General features: G+C 38.4%; 1 protein-coding gene across 1 annotated transcript in view; it reads right to left on the bottom strand.

The window, feature by feature from the left end:
- Positions 1–11,608: 11,608 nt before the first annotated feature.
- The window catches only part of ADAMTS20 (ADAM metallopeptidase with thrombospondin type 1 motif 20), a 78,473-nt gene continuing 78,249 nt past the window's right edge, over positions 11,609–11,832 (bottom strand). Inside the window, exon 38 of the mRNA XM_056514409.1 lies at positions 11,609–11,698. Within this exon, the coding sequence (XP_056370384.1) occupies positions 11,609–11,698 (90 nt within the window). The remainder of the gene's footprint in view (positions 11,699–11,832) is intronic.

The raw sequence follows: 11,832 nt of genomic DNA, 5'->3' as shown, positions 1-11,832 counted from the left end.
GACTGCACATTTAAAAAATCTTTGCAAGGGCCATGAGAATGGCAGATGCTTAAAAATAGGGCATGTTTATTTATGTGTTGAACATGGGTTTAGGCATCTAGCTTCTTATATGAAAATTACATAAGTGTGAATAGCCCAATTCCAGACAAGCGTGGTTGTGCTTGTGATCATCCACTTTGCTCATATGCAAAAACATGCTAAAAGTGGGTGTAGTCAGCAGGAACTCATACAGCAGGGCTGTGCCAGCAGGGGAGGGCAGGATTTCCTCCACCAGCAGGTTTCAAAGGCAGCATCAAACAACAGCAGAGGTGTGGAATGTACAACGTGAAGATACACCTGCATGGGAATTTGCCATGGAGCAGGTATGGGATGGAGATTATGTGGCATTTGAGAAAAAAACATACAGAGATGCAGGGATAGGAAGGGAGTGGAGGAGACAGAGAGACAGAGAAAGAGAGAGAGAGAATAACCCTTAAAATTAAATTTAAAGTGGAAAGACTGTAAGTCCTGCCAAGTTGTACTAAGCTACTGCTGAGGACAGGGCTGTCCCCAAGCTCAAACCATTGCACTCACTGCCACTTACACTGCCATCAAAGTGCTTTTCCAACTGGCTGCATTCCACCTCCCAGTCTAGGAGTCACATATTGCTACCAAAAAATCAGACTGAAACTCATATGTAGTGTTAAAATCATGAGCATATCACAGTCAGCCTGTGTTGGCTGTGGCCAGAATCCATAGGAAAAAATTCATAGCAAAATGTCTTTGCAGTGCAGAGGGTGGGAGGTGAGATTTTGGAGGCAATCTAAGTACATGCCTCAGCAGGGATGATTTTCCTGCACGGGCTCACGTGGGTGCATCATGTCTGATAGTCAAACAAGCCTGTTTGGAACAAGCTGAGCATCTGTGCACACCCTTGTTTTATCACAAAAGCTTTGGCTCCTGAATGCATAAATGATTTTTAAGTGGTACTTCTGGTCAGAAATGGAATATATTTAGAGACCAAGTTAATACTTAAATCCCTGAGAATTAGATGACTGAATACCTTTGAAAATCTGGTCATGTGGCTTTCAAGTCACTAAAATGCCTCTGTAAGTCTCAGCCAAAGGATGAACCTGATCTTGTCACCTATTGATAGAAACTCACAGGTACAGCTGGGAATGTATTTTCTTCACAATCTTTTCCAGGTACTTAAAAGGCTGGAGCCATTCAGTCTGTTAAACTCAGCTCCTACCTTGACCTAAATTAAGAGCTTGTATTTACAATGTCTCTTGAGAATGTAATTGTTATTGCTTCTAAAATAATAGGATCCTGGGAAACAACTGTTTCTAATACTGGACAATACTTTTACTCTTCAAAAACCAGCAGTTTATAAAGTGGAACACTTTCTCCATCTTCAGTACCCAGTTTGAAGACACAATTTCTAAGAGGCAAATTCTGCAGTTCAGGCCCCATTCAGGTTCTTCTGCTTGGCTGCCCAAAGAAGCAACTATCCCAAACTGACCACAGTTACATATTAAAAGAAATTCTAATAAAATATTTTAGGACTAAGTGTAAGGGACATTGTTTCCAGCCCTCCCTAGCATCTGACTTCTTTTAGAACCTCACTTCTTCCCTACCGTATTTGCTTGTGGTCTAGCACTGCTCTTCAGTGGCAACCTTATCATGCCTAATATACCATTCCACTTATTCATGCTTAATTCAGAAAGGAAGAAATCACAGAGGGTGGGAGGGAGGAAAAGGAAGCAGTCTGGCAAAGGGATGGATCAGAAGCAATAAAAGTGTTTTTCCTTCTCCAGCATCTAGGGAACTTATGATTCCTAATGTGGAAGGACTGAAACTTGCTATGTAGTCCTGAAGTTAATTTAAAATACAATCAACAAAATACTTAAAAAGAATGAACATCTGCCAAATGTGTAAGCCATTAAAAATGTCCAAAGTATATTGTATAAGCAGACTTTAATGCAATTGCATGATAAGAAAATATTTGGAGTTGCTAAGTCTGTACATAACACAAATCAAAATGTTAGAATAAGAATTGTTTTGTCACCATCTTGTGGGACATTAAGGTAACATCTGACTTGCTCCTGATTTCAGTTTGTGCGTTCAGTGTGTGCTGAAGAAAATAGTGAGAAAGTGACTGCTCTAATATTACACTGATGTAATATATGAACACCATACTGCAAAATTTCAGGTCACTTCGAGTGCACCTTAGGGCTCCTGCAGCTTTATTGTGCTGCTGAGCAAACTTTCCAATTTGTAGGTCAAATACTTCTCTCAAAGGGTGTAAGCAGATTCTTACAGAAGTTGGCACAGTAGAGGGAAGAGAAATCAGATTGCTAATGTAAACAGCTATGCCTTCTCAGAAAATATCTCTGCTTCAGCCATCTGATTTTAAATGGTTTCCTTAAGCCCTAACATATTACTTCAAATTCAGAAACTGTGTCTAGTCTGAAGATGCTTAAGAAATATGCTCCCTCTCTCCCTTGGTCCAAGCAGTTGGTGTCTGATGCAAACATTTCTAAGTAAATGTGAACCAGATGTTTCCTAACCCTAATTTGTGAACTTCTGTCCCAGGTTTCTATGCTGAGGTAGTGCAAGAGAGCTGAGCAGCAATAAAAGGCTCTTTGGGTAAGTGAGCTGCTCCAGACACCCTTCAGTGTTGCAGCACTTTTCTTCTTGTGCTTGGCCACCAAAACACAAATCTCTCTCTTTCTAGGGCCACTGAACAGCACCCACCATAGCAAAATACACACCATACTGTGTGTTTCTAGGAGAGGTGCCAAGCCTGTGCAGGCTCTTTATGGCAACCCCTCGGTGCCAGCTCTGCCCCTGGAAACCACCTCACAGCCAGCCTCCTGCTGCTGCTGTGATAGCCAAGCACATCATACCTGAGAGCTCTGTGACAGAGAAATCTAGAGTCAGATTGCATTTCTCAGCTATTAATAAAACTTCCCTTGAAATAAAAGCAGAGGATCTGGTGCTACTTTGTGCTATTAAAAACCATGAAGTCCCCCTCTCCCACAATTACAGACTTTTCTTCAACTTCTTAGAAATTTGAGATGTTTTTGTCAAGTGAGCATCCTCCTGCTTCAAAATGCATCCAGGGAAGTTTATTTAGCATGTTCCAATTTAGCATTCCTCTTTGCAAGAAGAGGAAAGGCTGGTATTGACCCAGCACAACACCATGCACTGGAAATATATTAGCAATAGTTTTATCACTGCATATCACCACCTTTTGCAGCAAATGTCTCTAGGAATGATGGTCTGTGGCCAAGGTGAAGTGTGTAAGCTGTCTGTGTGAGGAACAAGGAGAATCTCTGCTGTCAGCCTCAAGGCTGCTCCTGGGCCAGAAAATGAAACACAGCTGGGACATGGGGTGACCTCTGTCTTGCTGGCTCTGGCATTAAATTATTGACACATTTCTCGGTGCTATTTTGGCCTTTACTGTTCCTTGGACACTGTGTGGGCACATTTTGGAGCATCATGTGCCTGAGGCTCCCTGCAGCAAGCAGGGACCCTGCCTTGGAGTGGGGATTTATACCTATAGACATATGGAGATGAGCCATGTAATGCTGTGATGTGCTACTATGTAGTAGGGCAGATATGGCCATTCACTAAGGTAAGAGTTGAATTGATGCCTCCAAGACCTGTTCAATATTCTTTGTCTGTATTGAGTCACAGCTTCTTGATAAGAAGTACCTTTGACTCTAATGCAGGTATGCAGAGAATTGGATGGGAAATCATCAGATCATTTCCCAGATTTTACCAGCCTGTTACCTGCTCAGTGTTTTACAGTCCCCCTGTCCCAAAGGCTCTGGCCATATAACAAAAAGCACTCCAAGTGCCAAGCCTTGGAGCTGCACACAGGACAGCTGGGCTCCTTGACAGCACTGCAGGAAGAACCATGAGATTGATTCTGGGGAGCCAGACACCACAGTGCCCCTTGGTGATGTGGAGGCACGAGCTCTATGCTGACTGCTAAATCCAGGCTGGAAGCAAGCAGCTCCCTGCCTCCCACCTCATGGCCAAGCCCTCATGATGACAAAGAACCAGCACATTATGACTAGAGAAAGGACAGGGTCAATGAGCTGAGTGAGGATTGCTTCCCAAATGAACAAGCAGGGATTTTATATCTGCAAGAGAGATTCTTGGACATACTCTGTAGTTCAGCAAATGGAATCATCTTTTTTCTTGGAAGAAGATCTAGATTTAAGACTATCATCTGCTAGTTGAAGCTATATGGGCATGACAACCTATTTCCTACATGCCAAGAGGTCATTTGAATGTCCTCATATTTATTATTCTGATATCTTTAGCACATACTTGGCATAGCACTGATGTCATAATTTAGCTTTGGCTCATATGGTAAAGGCAGCATAAGTAGCAGCACAGTATACAGTTAGATCTTTAAAGCAAATATGCCCTCAGATTTGCATGAAATTTCTGCTTTTAAAGCAAGTGATTCTTGTGTAGCCATGGGGAATTTAACTGGCAACTTTTCAAATAGGACAAAAGTTTCAAATAGCAACTCCTGATGAAAACAAATACCACAAGAGTAACTATGTTCTACAATTTATCCTGTATTTCTACCAGCAATAGCACATTTTGAAAAATAACCATTTTGAAAAATAACCATGTGCTCTGTCCTGAATAAAATGCTAGAGGAAGGCATAGGCCAGGAACAAGCATCCAAAAAACCCCAAAAGCCTGAGGTCTCAAGCGTGGGGAACTGGATCCTCATACAAGATCTGTGCACCAGTGCAGAATTACATGGGCATTATTGGGCTTCAGTAAGGGCTAGAAGTATGGCCTGCTCTGGTGACTTGTGGAATCAGACCCAGAATTTTTTATACTGCAGAGTGATCATGCCAATTCACATCCATTTTTTGTAATGTACCACCTTACAAAGAAACCCAAACAACTTTGCCAGGTTAGTTCTCATTCTTGTGCTGGCTTATGCCTTTTGATATGGAAAATGCCACTGGCTTGATCAACAATGTAAATGTGGAAGTGGGTAAAAATATTTAAATACTAAAATACCATGTTGCTTGAATGTGTGTTTCTAGGGCAATATCATTAAAATAAGAGACCTTACTTTTTCATTGAGTAAAGCAGAAATTAAAAAAAATTAAGAACTTATGTCTCCAGAATAATTTTTTTTGTTAGAAAAGTCAAGCACACTCAAGAGGTATGAAATAATGTTTGCAGTGTATAGAACAAAACAGAAAAATTAGTTGAGCAGTGCAAAATTCCTGTAGATACATTTTTTTAATTAAAATTTTATAGTTCTTACAGCTTATATATAATTTAATATGGCAGTAAAACCACAACACTGGTAACAATGGTGAGAGGTTTGCTTGGATAAGGGCTAGGTAAGCTTTTCAGGTAGCCAGAAGCACATTTCCTTATTAAAGTCTTCTCTCTCTCTCTGCTTAAGCAGGGTGTAAGTTACTGCTGAAAACAGAGCTCCAACTTCACTTCCTTTGCTGCTTGGGAAACATCTCAACATTGAATTTCATATGAGGCAATGCTGTCGACAGCTGGTCAGACAAACACATTGCAGGAGGCTGAGCTCTCTGCCCAAAGAGTATCTCCCTTTTTCTGCCTGTCTATCTGCATTCTCCAGAGACCTGTCTCAAAATAATCTCTCAGTAAATATTTGGCAGCATGATACCAAATATTCACTTGTCCACAAAAGAAAAAGCAGCAATGACTCTCTAATCCTGCCATGGAAGAGAGGCTTCTAGAAGCAAAATAATGTGCACATTCTGGTCCTGCTTTTATGTCAGCACACAAGTTGTGTGGTTTCCCTTTGAGGTAGCAACTATAAATTTATTTCTTTTTCTTTCTTTCTCAGAAGTTAGAAGCGGAAATTCAGTTAAGGAACTGGAGACACTTTTCTGGCAAAGGTAGTAATAAATCCAAGACAGAAAACAATAATTGAAGGGCAAAAGAATTGTTAGTTAAATGCCTTGTAAACCCTGATGAAAGGGGCTGCTGGTGTCAGCCTTCCTAGCCCTGTCTGATTTGCAGAGCTTCCAGGAACACAAACGCTAGCAGGGCTGCTCTTTTCTTTTCTGAGATGTAAAATACAAGCTTTTCTGAAAGATGTTTTAAATATGAGACACTAAAAAGAAACTTTCTGCTCCCTGATTTTACAAGCACAAATTTCAATTTGTGTTCTGTGCAACCGCATTTTTAATTATTCCATCTTCCAAGAGTAAATTAAAAACCTCATGGATAATTATGAACTGACCATGAATGTCATTACCATGATCAATAAGTGACTGCTAGAGACAGCTGAAGTGCAAAAAAAAGGATTTCATCCTACAAGGTGTAAACACATGCTGCTGCTATGAATCACTCTAGTCTTCTGCAAATAGAAAATTCATGAGTTCTCCTTGAATGTTTCTTGCTTCTGTAAACTAGACTGCAAAATAAGCCCATACAGTTATTTCAAAAAAGGCTTTCAGTATTCATAAATGAGGGGTTTCACTTTCCAAAACAAAATAGTAATGATGAGCAAGACAGAAATAGCTTGTTTTATTTCAGCTGTTCAGAGAGAGGAATTCGCTGCCATTTACAGCCTAGATTCTCCACGTTGCATGCTTTGTTTAATTATGCAAATAAAATTTGAAAAACATATGTGGACAAGAAAGTTTTGTTGCAGGAACAGAGATAAAATGCACACACAGATTAAAGAGGGAAACGTTTGTTTGTTGAAAAGGAAAAGGTTCTGGATGGCAGCACAGAGTGAGACACGAGACAGATGAATGCAGGCACAGCTGTTCATGTTTAAAGGCAGAATATAGACATAAATACAGTTAGATCTTTGCTCTGCTCTGCTGCTACAGTATTTTTATACAATCAACTCAAACGAATATCTATCATAACTGAACACAAGGAGAAATTTATCAGAAACAGAGCACAGATTGCTCCTTTAAAGCCAGGATAAACAAAGTCCAGAAAAGCCTCTCAAGCTATAGTATTGCAAAATAAACTTAACTATGCAAAAGCAAACCACCTTCTGTGGTTGGCAATGTTAAAAGTCAGATCCAACTCCAAGTCAGATAGCTTGTAGTTCTGTTTGAACAAAATGCAGGTAGTTTACCCTGACTATCAAAGTTCTGCTCTGTCTGAAGGAAAGCCAGTACTGTGAAACAGGAATGCCCTTTAAAAGCAGTACTTTTTTTTCTGTGATCTATACAGCTTTTTTTCAAAGCACATCAGAAAGAGAGAGGGCCTCTCCTTCATGTTTTAATTAGATAACAATTATTGAGAGCATCCTGAAAAAATCATAAATGCTCAGGAAATGATGGCCAAATTCTATAAAAGTGAGACCATAAGCGGGTCTCTAGGATACAAATACTTCCCCAGAGTTGCCACTTTCTAGCCTTTAGAGGTCATTATTTCATATTGGTTCTGCCATGGTGACCTCCAGTTACACTTTACTTGCATCAAGTAAGATACCATGTAAATGTTCAAGGCATTTAAGTGCAGACTTTAGTATTTCATGTTTCAGTTTCTATAAAAGTAGAAATATGGAAGTCTATTGTATCATGAAAATAATTCTTGAAAAATGCTTTGACAGGCTTCTTTGGTGTGCAGTAGGAAATTGTTTCAATTTATAAATAAAGCCAACATGGACTAACTGCCAACATGGATTACTTTGAAATCCCAGCTGTGATGTTTATATATGATGCTCATTTTAATGTTCCTTATTTAGATATTCAGTTATCTTCCTTCAAAATTATTTTTGTAAATAGTTTTCCTTTATATTTTTTGAGTTAAAGTTAGAATTATTACAGCATATTTCTTATCAACTTATAATTGAAGTTCAGTTTTGATAGACACAGAACATCAATTTTCACATATCTATTTGTTTCTTTATGGAAACTATGAAAACAAACCCACATACTTCTTCCTAATCTTAAAGATTTGCAAGATGTAGAAAGCACTTGCAAGACAGTACTATTCTATTAATATTCTGAATTTCCCAGGAATCTCATATTTTATTGCAACAAAAATGCAAAGACACAAACCCCCTTTCCTGCTACATGTAACTTTCATTTCAAGCAGCCAACAAAACACAGAAGTTATGCTGAACATATTCCAGGTTACAGAAGGGGAAGAACACCCCAACTTTTCTTCATATTGTCAATTATGTCTTGCATATTACAGCCTTTCATTTAGATAAGAAAACACATGACTGTCCATCAAAAACCCGCACAGACACAGACATGTGCTGAAATCACTCGGTCACAACTCTGCCCACAAATGTAGGATTGACTGTACAACACACATGCTGCAGATCAAACACCTGGGCACACCCTGCTTCTCTGCAGAGGGAGAGTGGCACAACACACCAGGATGAATTCTGCTAGAACAGAGACCTCTTAGTGTACCTAGAGCCAAAGTTTCCATCTCCTCTGCTACCTCCCACATATCACCTTTGGGGAAACACGAGTAGAAGACATCTAGAATGAACTCACCACAAGAAGTCACAGATACTGTCACATGACACAGCAAGTGACATTTTGTTAGAGAAATGTGAGAAACAAGGTTTTTCACATCTAGCCTCTTCTTGGCACTTAATATTCAGATAAGCATTAAATGTGTGTGTGCACACAGAGAGGCAAGTTAAAGGCAGTTCTGTCACCTCATATGTAATGCTGCCATTGGTGGCATTGAAAAGATCCTAGGAGCTACCTAAGAAAGTGTTGTTACAATACCCTTTAGCTATTACCATTTATTATTATTTTTTCTCTGTGGAATAGTGGTAGGGCAGTTAAGGGTTTCATTTTAAGCCTGAACCCAAGCAGGAGAGCTGAGTGACAGTGACCAGCCATGGGGAGCTCAGCCCAGGGGCTGGAGCTCATGGCACTGCCATGGAGCACCCTGGCACTCTGGCAAGCATCTCAGCTGCCCAGTGGGGTGGAAATTCAGAGCAATTTCAGTTAAAGGATATGGAAACATCTTACTGCAAGTAAAACCCACGATCCTCTTTTTTGTTTACGTGGCCTCCTAACATGTCAGCATCACAAAGTCTTCAATTTATGCAAAGCTGATCATCAGGCTTATGTTTTTCTTGAATTGCCCTTGGGGTAAGAATTTAGAAAATTGAAATTGGGATGACTGATCAAGCCCTTTTTCCTCAAAAAAAAACAACCCCAAAACTAACAAAACAAAACAAAACAAAAGCCAAAACCAAAATAAAACAAAAGAAAAACAAACCAAAACAAAAACAAAATACATTCTTACACAGAGAAGTCACAAAATGTCAGAACATAATGATTATTTTTTCCCTGCAGTAAGACTGAAATTCTAAATCAAGGGTATAAGAAAGAAAATATGCAAAAATTTACAGTAAAATATAGTGCTGTTCTATGCAGAAGCTGGACCACATGATATGTTAGAAGCATAGAAATTACATTTTTGCTCAAAAATATATTTTATTATCCAAGAAAAACATGATGTATTGAATACTGCATTAGAAGTCACTTTGTTTGGCAGTGGATTCTCAGAGTGACTTTGTGGCAGCAGAGCTGAACACTTTGTAGCCTGTAAATGAGCTGAAAAGAAAAAAGTTCTCTTGGGGATAGAGGCAAACTGCAGTTGCCCTTCTGCCAAAGCAGCAGGCAAGGGACCATGCTATAAAGGCTTGAGTAAGAACAAAGACAGGAAAATTATTTCAGATTCCTACATATTTTCAGTTAACAATTTACAAAAAATATAGCCAAATGAGGGAGGATAATTGGAAAGAGCAGACAGACATGGAGTTCTTCCCTCTGAAGCAGGATTTGCTTCTACAGAAATTATCCCTGCAACTATAACCCCCAGTTATTCCAGTACAAGTCATTGCATACCACTGTAAAGAAGTATTAAGAATGTACTTATTCTGTGCATAAAGAAGCTGAAATGTTTTTGCTACATTTTGTACTTAGAGTACAATACCAACAAGAATCCAAATAAAAGCACCCTGGTACCATTCACACAAGCATATTTATTATATAAATATTTTATAAATTACAAGATTTTAATTGCAAATGTAAACACTTCTAGGAAAATAATGTTTTATAGTCTTATTAATGTTTACAACTATTATAAGGCACATAGTGCAAAAATACATTTCTGATGCAGAGATCACAAAATAATTACCTACATGTGTTATCTGAAAAGAAGCTGCATACACTTCTGTGGTACAGTATTTGTTTTAATTAATACATATTGCTAATTCATGGCTAACTCTTTGTGGGTAAAAATATGATATAGCTGCCACTTGATCTATCAATTGTACTGGCAAAATAAATATTTGGTTTACAGAATGCTTATGGTCAGGAAAAGCACAGGTATTATCTGGTGCATTGTAGTTATCTGGTACAATAGAATACATTTTATGCAGGTAGAAAATTTTATTCTGAATACCTGAGAGTTGGCTCTAAAACACATTTTCTTTATATGCATATATTTCTACAGTTCTGGACTGTAAAGTAATACAAACCAACAAATCAAAGAGCTAGATCAATTTTTAAACCTTGTAACTCTTTAAATAACAGATGTTAGAACTGTATTTACAAACATCGAAAAATCAAACTTAGTCAAAGATGGACACCAAAACCACTGTGGGGCTTGATGCTGCCTCTGTCCAGATTTTTCACTAAGGTTATTGAAAATTATGCTAAATTGGACTTTGAAGGATGCACACTACAGCCTTTACTAATGTGCCATTGGCCAGGGTAAAGGAATAAGGTGGATAAGGAAATTGTTTAAGCAAATACATGTTTGTGCAATTATACAGAAGATCCTACAGTAAACAGACTACACTGCTTTCACAGTATACTTGGATGAGAGGTGGGGATTTAAAATCAAGTTTTGAAGCAATTTGTTTCCTTATTTTCTTTTCCTGTACCCACAGCAAACCTAAGACCTGATGTTTAACATGTGCTACAGAGACTACAGAGGTTAAACCACACTTCTCAGTAGTACTGCTAGGATTTGAGCACCACAAAGAGTATAATGAAAGGGATGGGGAAAAATACTTTCACTGACAGAGAAACACACAGATCTATAAAACTATCTCAAGCATTTTGGCTATGTACTTTTCTGCTGTAAATTACTGACAGATAATCCTTACAAGTTGGCACAAAATTGGAAATATTGAAATTACCTGTCTCTTTATACAACAGTAAAGCTTTCCTTTCTATATTTTAGCACAATCTATCAAAAAGATCAGTAGAGTATAAATTTTACTGAATACTGCATAAAGAATTATACTGGTAAGTTACAGTTAAACAATTACAATTATGGCAAAATTTAGAATGTTACCCATGGAAGTAATCCCAGTGTAATTTGCTTATTAGTATATACTGCACTTTGAATAAATGTTTCTCCTTTAAAACCTGAAGATTTCTGATTGTGATTTATGCACTTGCTAGTCCACAAACAGATAATACAACCTTGAGTAAATCCTGAAGAAAACAGGAATTCTCATTAGTGAACGTTACAGTGATGAGCACTACAGACATGAAAAGATTAAAATAAATACATACAGAGCACCTACAATTTGAATGTAAATGGCAAATGTCCCTGCTTTGAGGCTCTCAGTACATCATTGTATTTGAAGTTGGAGACCAATAATTGTGTTAGGAACACATTTTCCACAAAATCCTCCACATCTTCCATATATTTTAGTACCATCCTGGGAATTAGACAAAGAGAAGAGTCAGTCAAGAAAAGCAATTGAAATCACAGCTGCACAAAAGGCTTTGTTAGCACATAACAGACCTTTTGACAAATCACACATAGAAACACTAAATCAAGAGACAGAAGCAT

The sequence above is a fragment of the Oenanthe melanoleuca genome, chromosome 1A (assembly GCF_029582105.1).
Source record: "Oenanthe melanoleuca isolate GR-GAL-2019-014 chromosome 1A, OMel1.0, whole genome shotgun sequence".
NCBI classification, from domain to species: Eukaryota; Metazoa; Chordata; class Aves; order Passeriformes; family Muscicapidae; genus Oenanthe; species Oenanthe melanoleuca.
This window is presented reverse-complemented; position numbering and strand designations above follow the sequence as displayed.